This window comes from Heterodontus francisci, chromosome 15, assembly GCF_036365525.1.
Source record: "Heterodontus francisci isolate sHetFra1 chromosome 15, sHetFra1.hap1, whole genome shotgun sequence".
NCBI lineage: Eukaryota > Metazoa > Chordata > Chondrichthyes > Heterodontiformes > Heterodontidae > Heterodontus > Heterodontus francisci.
This window is the reverse complement of record NC_090385.1, coordinates 99554568-99571319: the sequence shown is the minus strand read 5'-3', so window position 1 is coordinate 99571319 and position 16752 is coordinate 99554568. Positions and strand designations below refer to the sequence as shown.

The 16752-nt window shown below is 44.0% G+C and overlaps 1 protein-coding gene across 1 annotated transcript in view; it reads left to right on the top strand.

Annotated features, from left to right (window-relative positions):
* LOC137377452 (gamma-aminobutyric acid receptor subunit alpha-3-like) overlaps positions 1-15838 on the top strand; it is a 653874-nt gene extending 638036 nt beyond the window's left edge. The window contains exons 8-9 of the mRNA XM_068047031.1: positions 9236-9447; positions 15512-15838. Coding sequence (XP_067903132.1) covers positions 9236-9447; positions 15512-15838 — 539 coding nt within the window. The remainder of the gene's footprint in view (positions 1-9235; positions 9448-15511) is intronic.
* Positions 15839-16752: the final 914 nt, after the last annotated feature.

The window sequence follows — 16752 nt, the reverse complement described above, 5'->3', positions numbered from 1 at the left end:
ACAATCCCACTATCCCAGGGATCAGTCTGGTGAACCTTCATTGCACTCCCTCTATGGCAAATAAATCCTTCCTTAGGTAAGGAGACCAAAACTGTACACAATACCCCAGGTGTGGTCTCACCATGGCTCTATACAATTGCAGTAAGACTTCTTTACTCCTGTACTCAAATCCTCTTGCAATAAAGGCCAACATACCATTTGCCTTCCTAATTGCTTGCTGCATCTGCATGTTAGCTTTTAGTGACTTATGAACAAGGACACCCAGGTCCCTTTGGGCATCAACACTTTCCGATCTCTCACCATTTGAGAAATACTCTGTATTTCTGCTTTCCTACCTAAGTGGATAACTTCACACTTTTCCACATTCTATTCCATCTGCCATGTTCTTGCCCACTCGCTTAGCCTGTCTGAATCCCCTTGAAGTCGCTTTGCATCCTCCTCACAACTCACATTCCCACCTCATTCTGTGTCATCAGCAAAATTTCAGTCCCCACATCCAAATCATTGATATTGATTATGAATAGCTGGGGCCCACGCACTGATCCTGCAGTACCCCACTAGTCACAGCCTGCCAACCTGAGAATGGCCTGTTCCTACTCTCTGTTTTCTGTCCGTTAACCAATTATCAATCCATGCCATTATATTCCCCCCCAATCCCATGTGCTCTAATTTTCCTTACTAACCTCCTGTGTGGGACTGTATTGAAAGCCTTCTGAAAATCTAAATACACCACATCCACTGATTTCCCCTTATCTATTCTGCTAGTTACATCCTCAAAAAACTGTAACAGGTTTGTCAGACATGATTTTCCTTTCATGAATACATGTGGATTTTGCCCAATCCTGCCATTATTTTCGAAGTAAAAGCAAAATAATGCAGATGCCAGAAATCTGAAATAAAAACAGAAAGTGCTAGAAATACTCAGCAGGTCTGGCAGCACTTGTGGAGAGAGAAGCAGAGTTAATGTTTCAGATCTGTGACGTTTCATCAGAACTGGCATGGATTAAAAATGTAATAGGTCTTGAGCAAGTGCAAGTGGGAGGGGAAAGAGAAAAAAAAGGAAAGGTGTGTGATAGGGTGGTCGACAGGAGAGATTAAATGACAGAGATGTCTCGGAATAAAAGGCAAAGGGAGTGCTAATAGTTGTACTAAAAGACAAAGCTTTAGTCCAGAGAGTGGACTGCAGTGTTCCAGTGAAGCTCAGCACAAGCTTGAGGAACAGCACCTTATTTTCCGATTAGGCACTCTACAGTGTCATGCTGGCCCCCACCTGCCAAGAATGAAGCACATTGGTTTTGTCATATGAATATTGATTTTTAACTGTTGCTGGAGCGAGGAAATAACTTGGTGAATAGATCAGCCGTGGCTGGAAAAAACATTTACATACTAACAGACATCGAAGGTGAGGAAGCACATTCCAGGGCCTGCTAAGGAGGATACAATCCACAAGTGCCAGGACTGGTTAGACCAGCTGGTCACATGACTAACCGGCAGTTCCAGGGCTTTCTTTTGAACCGGCCACAGAGAGTTTGAACTCAGAAAGAGGGTTTGCTCCTGGACTGAGAAGATCTTTCCTCTCTTCTCCCATCTCTTTCTCACAAGCCTCTGAATCCACTGAAGACACATGAACCCCAAGAGAGAAAAGTCTCCTATCCTGAAGAAAGTTTAAGAAGAATACTGGGCCCCAAAGAAAATCAACGACTCTCCAGTGAGCTCAAAGAACCATGGCAAAAACTCTTCAGATATTACCTCAAACATTTCCACTTTATTTTTGTTCTGCTCCTTTCTGTCTCTATTTGCATGTGTATCATGTATGCATGCTAGCGTGGGCGCGCTGTGTATCCATAGGCGCCAACCAAATTGGAGTTTAAGTTCAAGTTTAATAAATGTAAACTTTTCTTCTGAAAACCTGTTTGTGCTTGTTTTTTTGCCTTATAATTAGAAAGCAGTGAACAAGATTCACCAAGGAGGAACTAAAAACACAGTGTGTTAAAAATGAAACCCTGTTATGGTAAGACCAGGTGAGAGGGAACCCGAGACATGTTTCTCACCTGGTCGTAACCACAGCCTTCTGGACTCAACATTGAGTTTAACAAGTTCAGAGCATGAATGTCACATTTTTTAATACTTAATGAATTTCTTTTTTCTTTTTTGAAATATATTTTCATTTTATTTTATTTTTTAACCATGTCCCTGTCTTAAACTTGGTTTTTCACATTTTTGATTTCGAACAGAGCTGTTCATTATTCAGCTATTAACGCTCTCTGGACTAATGCTTTGTCTTTTTGTACAACTATGAGCATTCCCTTTGCTTTTCATTCCATGACAGCTCTGTCATTTCATCTGTCCCACCCTATCACAGACCTTCTCTTTTGTTCTTCTTTCCCCCCACCTTACTTGCTTAAAACCTATCACATTTCTAACCTTTGCCAGTTCTGATGAAAGATCACAGACCTGAAACATTAACTCTGCATCTCTCTCCACAGATGCTGCCAGACCTGCTAAGTATTTCCAACACTTACTGTTCTTATTATTTTCTAAGTGTTCAGTTATCTTATCCTTTATAATAGAGTCTCGCATTTTCCATACTATTGATGCCAGGCTAACAGGTTTTTAGTTCCCTATTTTCTCTCTCCCTCCTTTCTTAAATAGTGTGGTGACATTTGCCACCTTCCAATCTGCAGGAACTGCTCCAGAATCCATAGAATTTTGGAAGATGACCACCAATGCATCTACTATCTCTATAGCCACCTCTTTAACACTCTGGGATGTAGATCATTAGGTCCAGGGGATTTATTAACTTTCAGTCCCATAGAAATGGAAACACTTTGAGCAGAGTCCCCACTTCCATGTTCCCTTTCACCCTTTTCTCTCTCATGGCCCACCAATACTTTCCTGCTAGCACTGAGCTGGAGAGCAGTTTGCTGCACATCTGTGGTGGCTGAACAGCCAAAGCTAGGTTTTCACCAATATATTGAAGGTAGGATTTAGAGACCTCAAGCCGATAATGAGGGCCTGCATTCACTTGTGTGGTTACCGCATTTGATGTTCCATGCAGGTGACTACACTTTCCATGAATGAAGACATCATTATAAAGGCCTGCAACATCATACCACTCATGTTTGAGGTGGACTCCTCCAATCTCTCCGCAAGCATACACAGTGCAGCTGGAATGCCTGCCAATACTTTACACATTGTCTGCTGCTGCTGCAGATGTCTCCTCTTCATCAACAGCCTCCGAGGTTCAGCATCTATTCCAATTGAACAGAGCTTGGAGCATCCTGCATTCTGCAATGTGGACTCTCAACTGCTGTTCCTAACTCCACCATTTGTTCTTGCTCACGTGCTGTATGAGATGCCAGGTGAATGCTTAACTATATGTCTGACAGATCCCACTGGTGAGCGAGTATCTGAGTTGGTGCATAGTCTACATGAGATCTGTGATGATGCACCCTCAGAGGGATTAAGCTGCACTCAGGAGTCATCGCCATCCTCCTGACCACATTCTGTGGGATGCTTGAAGCTCCTGTGGGAGGCTGAAGACATAAATTAGAACTGATATGGTAATTATCTTTTAAGTTTAATTCTGTCACCTGGTAACTGGGAGGCCTCCATCGCCCTATGTTGATGACCAGGCATGCTGAGACTCAGCTTATCTCCAGTGCCTCCTCCTCTGCAGCTGCCAGCATTGAGATGGCTGGAGGGCCACCTCTGGTCTCTGCCTCTCCCTCATGTTGTGTGATCTCTTCTCCTGCAAGGAAGGAAAAAAGTGACCAATAAATGAGATTGATGAATCTGTTGAATGGATGGTTGGACAATATTTGTTGAAGGTGACTATGAGGGAGTGGTATGACATTGTATTAAGATGAGGGTGAGTGTCAGTGGTGAATGGGCAGACAGGGATGTGAGTAAGTGCATAGAGAGAGGAATAGGTACACCTGCAAGGTAAGTTGGTGTGAGGAGTGATGTGTTGGAGTAGGCTTGAATAGGCAGCCTGTGGGTGGAGTGTGGGGGGGAGCTGATTGGGGTTAGATGCACATCAGGATGTAGTTAAATATGCCACTGTACGCATCTTTCCTGCTCTGATTTGATCATTAAATTGCTTCTGCCACTGTATCCAGGAGCGTGGCACCACAATCCTGCTGCATACCTCCTCAACAATCTCCAACCTTGCTCTCTGTTGTAGGCTTCTTCCTCCCATTGGCAGGGAAGTGTATCTCCCTGTGGACCTGTACAGACTGCACCATCAGATCTAGGGAGGCATCTTTAAAGTGAGGTGAAGCCTGGCCACGTTGGGATTCCATAAGGCCAGTTGCTTCCCCTGCTCCTCCCTCCTCCCCCCTCCCCCACCCCCACCGAAGCCACTACACAATCCTTCAGTTGTCATCTTGGCAGTTCAGTTGAAATCAACTCATGTTATCATCACCCACTCGAACTTATTGGCTGGGAAACCCTGAAGTCAGATACAAATGCAGTGACTACATTTAAAAAAACACTGACAGACGTGCTGCACTTACATCCAGGTTCCTCATGCTCTACTGCACTCCTCCTCCTCGCCACTCTCCCAACACATCACCACCCCAAAGGCTCTAAATTCTTTCGGCACAGGGTCAATTCAGACAGTAGCAGGTGACATGGCACATGAGCTGTGCACCCCTGCATTAAGCAGCTTCACAGAATAATGCAGTGCAGAAGAGGCCCTTCGGCCCATCGAGTCTGCACCGATGCATTAAAACACCTGACCTGTCTACCTAATCCCATTTGCCAGCACTTGGCCCATAGCCTTGAATATTATGACGTGCCAAGTGCTCATCCAGGTACTTTTTAAAGGATGTGAGGCAACCTGCCTCTTCCACTCTCCCAGGCAGGGCATTCCCAGGCTCAGAGACACTATCTTCAGAAGGGCTAGTCCTTTTATTGCCTTTGACGATGACAACAGGCATCAGCATGAGCAGACTATTGACTGTTTAGCTAGTGCAGCCTTCCTCAAAGAGCATCAACTACACAGATATCACCATCAGGGCAGTTCCCCATGGCCTCCCTGAACAGGTAATAACATTGAATTAGCTGTAGGGAATGCCTTGATAATTCTGCAGATGTGTGGTTTCCGGGGAGGAATCAGAAGGCTGCTGTACTATAAAAATATATAGTGCCATCACTTTCCCAGCAAGTATGTGACTGGCTCCTAGGTGACAAGGGCTAAGCTCTCCCCACGTGGCTAAGGACGCCACTTCTATGTTGCAATCTCCCATTGAACAACACTACATCAATAGCCATAAGAGCACCTGTGCCATCATCAAGAAAGTCTCCAAAATAATGAAGGCTAAAAGGATTTAATTATGAGGATAAATTGCACAAACTTGGCTTGTATTTTCTTGAATAGAAAAAATTGATATGATCTGATTGAGATATTTAAGGTGATTAAAGGATTTGATAGGGTAGAGAGAGAGAAACTATTTCCTCTGGTGGGGACATCTAGCACAATAGTGTATAAGCTTAAAATTAAAGCCAGGCCAATTAGGAGTAATGTCAGGAAGCATTTGTTTGCACAACAATAGTGGAACTCTGACACTCTCTCCCCCAAAAAGCTGTTGAGGGTGGGGGTTCATCAAAAAATTCAGTATTGAAATTGATAAATTTTTGTTGGATAAGAGTAGGAAGGGATATGGAACCAAGGCAACTAAATGAAGTTAAGATATAGATCAACCATGATCTAATTGAATTGTGAAGCCATTTCGAAGAACTGCATGGTTTATGCTGTTTCTATGTTTCCCAACATCATGCTAACATCAGTTATTCAGCACTTGAGAACTGAATGGTCTCCTTCTGTTCCATTGTTCCTAGCAATGCTTTAGATGTTGGGACTGGTCAGGGGAACTCAGGAATACAAGCCAAGAGTGTCACATATGGTGGTGGCACGCTCAGTCTTGTATCATTTTGTTGTTGATCTGGGACAGATCCTGGGCTTGGAGCAGCAGGGAAACCTCGCTGGACTCAATGAGATGAAGCTGGAAGGTGAAGGGGAACCAGCAGCAGTGGGTAGCTTGAGCAGTCCAAGAACAAATGATCAGCCAGAGAAACCTGCCAATCATATTCTTCCCTTACATCGAAACCAGTCCTCCCACCCTACCCTGACAAATTACATCCTTACACCAGACATATAAACACCAATACATAGTTTCTCCCTCAAAAACTACCTTGCAATTGAATTCCACTGCTCCTAACACCCTTTGTGAAGATCCCAGTGGGAGTAGGTCAAACTCAGTTCTCATTTTACATTAGCATGTGCTATTACAGAGCTGGCAATTACCCCAGCATGGGGTATGCTCAGCAAAGTGAAAGAACATGGGCAACAAAATTACCTCTCCTAGTACTGTCAGCCATTGAACCTTAGATATCTGCAAAATGTGATGCCCCAGAGCAGAAATGTAGCCCATAAATGTAACACCGCATGCAGCAAGTTATTGAATGAGACATCCCGTCTGCAGCTCTGGACATGGCAATGCAGATTTATTCATCACATTGGGAAAGCACACCATATTACCAGATTCATTAAATGCAGTTTCATAATTTATCATGCTGGGATTTAAGCTGGCAACTCCAACAGAGAAAACAGAACATAGGTTTTCTCAAAGCTACATCTGCAATATGGATCTAGAATTTGAAGAAGAAAGCTGTGACATTGAAATGTTGGAATTTAATACATGGAGCAACTAGAATATTTTGGCCTACTGTTCATTGGAAAAGATAGCATGATGAACTAGCAACCCAGGAGATACGAGATTAAGTCCCACCGTGGTAAATTATATAATTGAATTCAATAAATCTAATAATTGAGGACTAAGTTACTTAAGACTCACTTACATTGGAGCAAACAGTTTATCACTGGTGTAAAGTAAGGACCAGATACACAGATAAATTGCTGAGCTGATAATTGAGTAAGTCTGCGGCCACTACAGGAGCTATTAACAGTTGCTCCAGATCAACACAACACACCTCAGGCTGAGGAAGCCAATTTCCTCATTCTTCCATCTAACTGACTAATTTATTAAGCAGGTTCACAGAGCCCCAATGGTCAGGCAAATTCCACCCATCTCCCAGGGTGTTTATAACATGGTCCAGGGAGATTCACCTTCAACTATTGGAGATTCAAGGACAATCTAGGATGGTTAGAAACCCTAAATCATAAGCCAGCATCTAACAGCTGAGTGGCAGGACTTCATGTGACTCAACAGAAACAACGTGCAGTTATAATACACCTTTAACATGGAAAATGTCCTAAGGCATGGCACAGGGACAGAATCCAAATAAATGGATTCTAGACCAAAGAGTCATTATGGCACAGAAGAAGGCTATTCAGCCCATCGAGTCCATGCCGGCTCCCTGTAGAGCAATCCAGTCAGTCCCATTCTCCTGCTTTATCGCTGTAGTCCTGTCAGTGTATTTCCCTCAAGTGCCCATCCAATTTCCTTTTGAAATCATTGATCATCTCCACTTCCACCACCCTCGTGGGCAACAAGTTCCAGGTCATTATCACTCACTGTGTAACAAAGTTCTTCCTCACATTCCCCCTGCATCTCTTGCCCAAAACCTTAAAGCTGTGTACGTAGTCCTTGTACCATCTGCTAATAGGAACAGCTTTTTTTTAATCTACCTTATCTAAACCTGTCATAATCCTTTGCACCTTTATGAAATCTCCTCTCAATCTCTTTTGTTCCAAGGAGAACAACCCCAGCTTTTTCAATCTAACCTTGTAACTAAAATCCCCCATCCCTGGAACCATTCTGGTAAATCTCCTCTGCACCCTCTCAAGAACCCTCACATCCTTCCTAAAGTGTGGTGACCAGAACTGGACACAATACTGCAGTTATGGTCCTAACCAGAGCTTTATAAAGGTTCCCTACTATTTTACTCAATATTACAAAATCCCATGTGCTTTGCTACCTATTCTCTCAATATGTCCTGCCACCTTCAAAGATCTATGCACATGTACCCTCAAGTCCCACTGTCCTTGCACACTCTTTAGAACCATTATGCCATTAACAAAGAACACAGGAACAGGCCATTCGGCCCTTCAAGCCTGTGCCGATCTTGATGCCTGTCTAAACTAAAACCTTCTGCATTTCCGGGAACCGTATCCCTCTATTCCTATCCTATTCATGTATTTGTCAAGATGCCTCTTAAACATCGCTATCGTACCTGCTTCCACCACCTCCCCCGGCAGCAAGTTCTGGCCTACATGTGACTCCAAACCCACAGCAATGTGGTTGACTTTTAACTGCCCTCTGAAATGGCCTAGCAAGCCATTCAGTTCAAGGGCAATTAAAGATGGACAATAAATGCTGGCCTAGCCAGTGAAGCCCACATCCCATGAATGAATTTAAAAAAACACAGTCCTGAAATTCTCCCTTTCCTTTCCCTTTCCACTAACATTATCCTAAAGTAGGAAGGGTGACCAAAAGCTCAATGAGGTTGTAATGAGGGCTTTAAAGGATAAGAGTGTGCTGGAGGGGTTTAGACAGTGAATTCACAGAGTATGACATTTAACAAGTGACAATAAGCTATGAAATTTGTTAGAATGTTTTATGATTGAAAAAGTCAATCTATCCCAAAATTCCTTTCTTTTAGCACTTTTAGTGGTAGAGCAAATGTGAAAAGATAGTCCTGTCTCTATATCTGAATAACAGTTTGGAAATGCAAGGGCAGAGAATGAAATACCCAGGTCTAGGTACTTTTTGTATCACCAACAAAGCTTGTAGCACAGAAGCAAAGGCTCAGAAAAGATTTGAAGCTCAGTAAATATTTAACAATGTGGCCTCTATTAAATATGCAAATTACATATGTGTACCTACGTATTACATAATCACAGGCCAAAGTTGTATCATAGTATAAGAATAGAACCTGCTTTCCCCCTAAGGCTGATATTTCCGTGGTCCAGCATCATGCATGGGAGCTGGTCACACCAGGACTTGTGGTGCTCTCTTGGGTCAAAGAGGGTTCTTGACGTCGTCAGAGCCTCGGAAGCCGCTTGTATTATTTGCATGTCATTTAATATAAATGGAAGACCAAATTAGTCACTGTAATAAAGCTTGTTATTATAAAAACACTCATTGGTGAATCACAAGTGGAGTTATTGTCGCTGGACCCCATTTTGTGACGGTAACCACTAAGAAATCCACGAACACAATCTGAATGAAACACATGCTGAGTTTCATAGTAGTGTTTTACTTCCCAGGAGTCACCACAGTGCTCACGATGACCACACTGAGTATCAGTGCCAGGAACTCCTTACCCAAGGTGGCATATGCAACAGCCATGGACTGGTTTATCGCAGTCTGCTACGCATTTGTGTTCTCGGCGCTGATTGAGTTTGCGACTGTGAACTACTTCACCAAGCGGAGTTGGCCATGGGATGGCAGGAAAGCCATGGAGGCTCAGGAGATGAAGGTAAGCTTCGCCACACTCCATTCAACCTCATTGTGAGTGTTGCCATAGTAACTCAGCTGATTAAAGGAACATCTGTAATTATGGGTGACATAAAACTGCATATGTCGGCAAATCAAATTAGTCACAATACCGTAGAGGAGGAATTCTTGGAATGTATACGGGATGGTTTTCTGGACCAATACGTTAAGGAACCAACTAGAGAACAGGCCATCCTAGACTAGGTATTGTGTAAGGAGAGAGGAATAATTGACAGTCTAGTGGTGCGAGACCCCTTGGGGATGAGTGACCATAATATGATAGAATTCTTCATCAAGATGGAGAGTGACATTTTTGATTCTGAAACTAGGCTCCTGAATCTTGGTAAAGGAAACTACGAAGGTATGAGGCACGAGTTTGCTATGACGAATTGGGAAACGTTACTTAAAGGGTGGAAAGGCAATGGCAAACATTTAAAGAGCGCAGGGATGAACTGCAACAATTGTTTATCCCTGTCTGGCACAAAACAGGAAAGGTAGCCAAACCACGGCTTACAAGGGAAATTAGTGATAGCATTAGATCCAAGGAAGAGGCATATAAATTTACCAACAAATACAACAGACCTGAGGATTGGGAGCAGTTTAGAATTCAGCAAAGGAGGGCCAAGGGATTGATTAAGAAGGGGAAAATAGAGTACGAGAGTATGTTTGCGGGGAACATAAAAACTGACTGTAAAAGTTTCTATGGGTATGTGAAGAGAAAAAGATTGGTGAAGACAAATGTAGGTCCCTTCCAGTCAGAAACAGGGGAATTTATGATGGGGAATAAAGAAATAGCTGACCAAGTAAATGCACACTTTGGTTCTGTCTTCACAAAGGAGGACACAAATATCATACCAGAAATGTTGGGAAACACAGGGCTTAGTGAGAGAGGAGAACTGAAGGAAATCAGTATTAGTGGAGAAATGGTGTTGGGGAAATTGATGGGACTGAAGGCCAATAAATCCCCAGGGCCTGATGGTATGCATCCCAGAGTACTTAAGAAAGTGGCCCTAGAAATAGTGGATGGTCATCTTTCAAGATTCTATAGACTCTGAAACAGTTCCTACTGATTGGAGGGTAGCTAATGTAACCCCACTATTTAAAAAGGGAGGTGGAGAGAAAACAGGGAATTATAGACCAGTCAGCCTGATGTCGGTAGTGGGGAAAATTCTAGAGTCCATTATCAAAGAGTTTATAGCAGAGCACTTGGAGAACAGTTGTAGGATCGGACAGAGTCGGCATGGAATTACAAAAGGGAAATCATGCTTTACAAATCTACTAGAATTCTCCAAGGATGTAACTAGTAGAGTTGATGAGGTGGAGCCAGTGGATGTGGTTTATTTGGACTTTCAGAAGGCTTTCGACAAAGTCCCACATAAGAGATTAGCATGTAAAATTAAAGCCCGTGGGATTGGGGGTAGTGTATAGCGATGGATAGAAAATTGGTTGGCAGGCAGGAAACAAAGAGTAGGGATAAATGGGTCTTTTTCCGAATGGCAGACAGTGACTAGTGAGGTACCGCAGGGATCGGTGCTAGGACCCCAGCTATTCACAATATACATTAATGATTTAGATGAGGGAACTAAATGTAATATCTCCAAATTTTCAGATGACACAAAACTGGGTGGGAGGGTGAGTTGTGAGGAGGATGCAGAGAGGCTTCAGGGTGATTTGGACAAGTTGAGTGAGTGGGCAAATGCATAGCAGATGCAGTATAATGTGGATAAATGTGAGGTTATCCACTTCAGTAGCAAAAACAGGAAGGCAGATTATTATCTGAACGGCTATAAACTGAGAGAGGGGAATATGCAGCATGACCTGGGTGTTCTCGTACACCAGTCGCTGAAGGTAAGCATGCGGGTGCAACAGGCTTTAAAAAAGGCAAATGGTATGTTGGTCTTCATAGCGAGAGGATTCGAGTACAGGAGCAGGGATGTCTTGCTGCAATTATACAGGGCCTTGGTGAGGCCACACCTGGAATATTGTGTGAAGTTTTGGTCTCCTTATCTGAGGAAGGATGTTCTTGCTATAGAGGGAGTGCAGCGAAGGTTTACCAGACTGATTCCTGGGATGGAGGGACTGACGTATGAGGAGAGATTGAGTCGGTTAGGATTATATTCACTGGAGTTCAGAACAGTGAGGGGGGATCTCATAGAAACCGATAAAATTCGAACAGGACTTGACAGGGTAGATGCAGGAATGATGTTCCCGATGGTGGGGGAGTCCAGAACCAGGGGTCATAGTCTAAGGAAACAGGGTAAACCTTTCAGGACTGAGATGAGGAGAAATTTCTTCACCCAGAGAGTGGTGAGCCTGTGGAATTCGCTACCACAGAAAGCAGTTGAGGCCAAAACATTGTATGTTTTCAAAAAGGAGTTAGATATAGCTCGTGGGTCTAAAGGGATCAAAGGATATGGGGCGAAAGTGGGAACAGGTTACTGAATTGGATGATCAGCCATGATCGTAATGAATGGTGGAGCAGGCTCGAAGGGCTGAATGGTCTACTCCTGCTCTTATTTTCTATGTTTCTATGTAAAGTAAAGCAAGAAAGCACTGGGCTTGATTCCCAGTCTAATCATTTCCCAATTAGCCTCCCATTGGAGTTTACTTCTATAATAACATTTTTAGCCCTCAGCTGAACTTGCTGAATATTGTACAGAAGAGGTGAGTCAGTATACTGCTGGTGGAGAGCACCAACTGGCTGGCATAGTAGGAACGTACGGTGGGGCTTGTGTTTTTCAGGCCCAGAGTCAGTGCTGCACAGATTGGCCCTGTTACCTAACCAATAAACCCCAAGGTCAGCCTTTAATTAGGCCTTGGCTCTCACTAACATTTTGTGCCTGAGCCTGTTGCATCCCCACAAGCAGCACTTGAGGAGCCCAGATGTGCCATTTTCCTCACCAGCAGCAGCAGTCCAAAGGAAGTTCTGATGGACTGTGTGTGATCACAATAATCGTGAACTTCTGGTCCAGTTCCTCCTAGCTCTGCAGGAAGGTTTATCTTTAACCTTCCTCCAGTAGGTGGCCACTGCTTAGGCTGCTGAAGAATACCCTGCTCCTCACAATCGAATTTCTGTATGGTAACCTGAAACAGGTCCTGAGACACTCATTTACCTCAAATTGAGGTGTTTAAGATGATGAAAGGAGTTAATAGGGTAGATAAGGTGAGACTATTTCCTCTGGTGGGGAAATCCAGAACACGGGGGCATAACCTTAAAATTAGAGCTAGGCTATTTGGCGATGATGTCAGCAAGCACTTCTTCACACTAATGGGAGTGGAAATCTGGAACTCTCCCAAAAAGCCATTCAGGCTGGGACCAATTGAAAATTTAAAAACTTGAGACTAAAACAATTTTTGTTGGTCAGGGTACGAAGGGATATTGAACCAAGGTGGGTAAGTAGAGTTACAATACAGATTAACCATGATCTAACTGAATGATGGAACATGCTCGATGGGCTGAATGGTCTCTTCTGCGTACTATGTTCTCTGACCTAACCCCTCCTTTAGGCAATTGTCATAAAAATGGTCGGCCCAATTTCAAGTTGAATGTTTTTCAGGTTCCTTGGGAACAAGAACAAAATTGGGGCTTGTTGAACCCATTTTACAACCAATAAAACAGGCACAATCAGGTCCAATTTCTATCCCATTAAGTTCAATCGGTGGACTCCTTTTTTTACCAACACCAAAATGATGGACCAAGCACTTCCTGCTGGCAATATTGGAGGCTTAAGTGTCTAGTTAGTGCCCTAAAAACCAATGTGGCATCATCCATTTTCCAGGCCAATCACTTAATAATAGCCCGATGTTTGACAAACTGTTTGCTGCAAAGATCTATTGCTTTAACTGGCCAGTTTCTGATCTGGGTATAATTTATGAACTTTCCAGCTCCACAGTAAGTTGGCACATGGAGCCAATCAGAAAAAGTGCATTGGATCAATTTGTTGTTCAGTGCAGATGGTATTTTTGGTCATGAAATCAGTTTGGACAGTGTGAAGTGTCTTCTGGGTTTGCAATGTCCATGAGTGAAAACCTTTCAGCCCAGTGAAACATCTTCTCTATTAGCCTACCACCTCATCAAAATGCATCCCTCTACAACCCTAACTCTCCATCGAAGCCCAACCCAATAGTACTATATCTTTCCATCAAAGCCCAACCCAATAGTACTATAACTCTCCATCAGAGCCCAACCCAATAGTACTATAACTCTCCATCAGAGCCCAACCCAATAGTACTATAACTTTCCATCAAAGCCCAACCCAATATTACTATAACTCTCCATCAGAGCCCAACCCAATAGTACTATAACTTTCCATCAAAGCCCAACCCAATATTACTATAACTCTCCATCAGGGCCCAACCCAGTAGTACTATAACTCTCCATCGGAGCCCAACCCTCTAGAACCCTAACTCTCTGTTGAAGCTCATACCCTACTACCCAAACACTTCCATCAAAGACCAACCCAATAGTATTACAACTCTTTATCCAGGAGGACAACGTCCCACTTTTTGTCCAGGATAAAATATAGGGGTACAGGGCATTGTCATAAAATGACAGCTGCCAGCGAGGTGGGCAATGATCTATAGACCCACACAGTCTGACCTACATTGCCCCCAGTCTGACATACATCACACCCTCACACAGTCTGACCTACATTTCCCCAGTCCAATGTAACACCCCTCCTCTTTCCTGAACATCTTCCAGTGTGAAATAAATCTGCAGTATGACATGACCCCACTCCTTTCCCTCACCCTACATTCCCAGTACTATAATGCTTTCCCATGTCTGACTCTGCACCTCTTCTTGTCGAATCCTCAGGTATATCTAACCTGTCTCGCCCATCTCCTGTAAAACCCTGGGGTATGTATGTTTTAAGCAGACCAAGTAGATGTGGAAGGACATTAGTGAACTGGTTCAGTGTTACTGACAATCTCTCACTTCCTGGTTATCAATGGTTAACAAATCAACATGAACAGTGCTTAAAGAAACCCATGTAGTATCTCAAACACAAAATACTGCAGATGCTGGAAATCAGACATAAAAACAGAAAGTGCTGGAAATACTCAGCAGGTCTGGCAGCATCTGTGGAGAGAGAAGCAGAGTTAACGTTTCAGGACTGTGATCTTTCAACAGAACTGGAAAAAGTTAGAGATGTAACAGGTTTTAAACAAGTACAGAGGTAGGGAAAAGGGAGAAGGGGGGGGGGGGGGGGAGAACAAAAGGGAAGGTCTGTGATACGATGGAAAGTAGGGGAGATTAAATACCAAAAGGGATGATGGTACAAGACAAAAGAGAATGGCAATGGGACAAGTAAAGGAATAAAAGATGGGCCAATACAAAAGCAAAATACTGCAGATGCTGGAAATCTGAAGTAAAAGCAGCAAATGCTGGAAATAGTCAGCAGGTCAGCAGCAGAGGAGACTGGAAAGAAAGATTTGTATTTATATAGCGCCTTTCACGACCACCAGTCATCTCAAAGCACTTCACAGTCAATGAAATAGCTTCGAAATGTAGTCACTGTTTAAATGCAGGAAACACAGCAGCCAATTTGCGCACAGCAAGATTCCACAAATAGTAGTGTGATAATGACCAGATCATCTGTTTTTTGTGATGTTGATTGGGAGATAAGTATTGGCCAGGACAGCAGGAATAACTCACCTGATATAACTTGAAATAATACCATGGGATTGTTTACATCCACCTGAGCAAGCTGATGAGGCCTTCAGTTAACACCTCACCTGAAAGACAGCACAGCCCTCCCGCAGGACTGCAGTGGAGTGTCAGTCTTGAGTGTTGTGTTGAAGCCCTGGAGTGGGGCTGAAACCCACAAACCTTGTGACTCAGAGGGAAGAGTGTGACCAACTGACCCACAGCATATGTCTAGCGTTTTCACTTTTTATTCCATGTAATATCTTGCCTGTTTCATTGTCTGATTCTCGCACCACATTCTCCTTGAGCTGTGAATCCTGCTGTTGTTGCACCTTTATTCAGCATTAGTCAGCTTGCATTTGGTGCTTACTGACCATTAAATACACATTCTCCTTTATAGAAAAGAGAGCCAGTGACTCTGGCCAAGAAAACTAACAACACGTACAACATTGTGGGAACAACATACACTCTGAACATCACCAAGGATCCCAACCTGGCTACCATAGCGAAGAGTGCAGGGGCACACGCCAAGCTGGGCAGACTCGACGAGAAACTGCTCGAGAGTAAGAAGACGTACAACAGTGTCAGCAAGGTCGACAAAATGTCCCGAATCGTTTTTCCTGTTCTCTTTGTCATTTTCAACCTGGTTTATTGGGCCACGTATGTCAACAGGGAGCCAATAATCCAAGGCATGATTCCACAGAAAAAGGCTCCACTGGCAGCTTGATATCAGGTGGTTTCTTTTTTCAGTGTTTTCTAAAGAAAGCTGTTTGATGTGTTTGAAGGAAGGTGCCTGTTCATTGTATAAGACTGACAGAAGTTCCATTTCACTGTCTGCATGCCATAGAACCAGAGGTGTGTTCATATCAGACTGTGTACCTCGAGCTGATCATCAGAGGGAACTTCCTGCCACATGGTCATGACTCGGTTCCTTCACTGCAGACACTGTCCCCCTCACACTTGCTGAGAGTGTTGCATCCACAATCGCTGACATTGTCCCCGTCACACTTGCTGAGAGTGTCGCATTCACACTCGCTGACACTGTCCCCCAAACAGTCGCTGAGAGTGTCGCATACACAGTCGCTGACATTGTCCCCCTCACACTCGCTGACAGTGTCCCCCTCACACTCGCTGACACTGTCCCCCAAACAGTCGCTGAGAGTGTCGCATACACAGTCGCTGACATTGTCCCCCTCACACTCACTGACACTGTCCCCCTCACACTCGCTGAGAGTGTCACATTCACACTCGCTGACAGTGTCCCCCTCACACTTGCTAAGAGTGTCCCCCACACACTCCCTGACAGTGTCGCATTCACACTCACTGACATTGTACCCCTCCGACTCGCTGAGAGTGTACTCCTTACACTCGCTGACACTGTCCCCCTCACACTCACTGACACTGTCGCCATCACACTCGCTGAAAGGGTACTCCTCACACTCGCTGACGCTGTCCCCCTCACATTCGCAGACACTGAACCGCTCACACTCGCTGAGAGTGTACTCCTTACACTCACTGACACTGTCGCCATCACACTCGCTGAAAGGGTACTCCTCACACTCGCTGACGCTGTCCCCCTCACATTCGCAGACACTGAACCGCTCACACTCGCTGAGAGTGTACTCCTTACACTCGCTGACA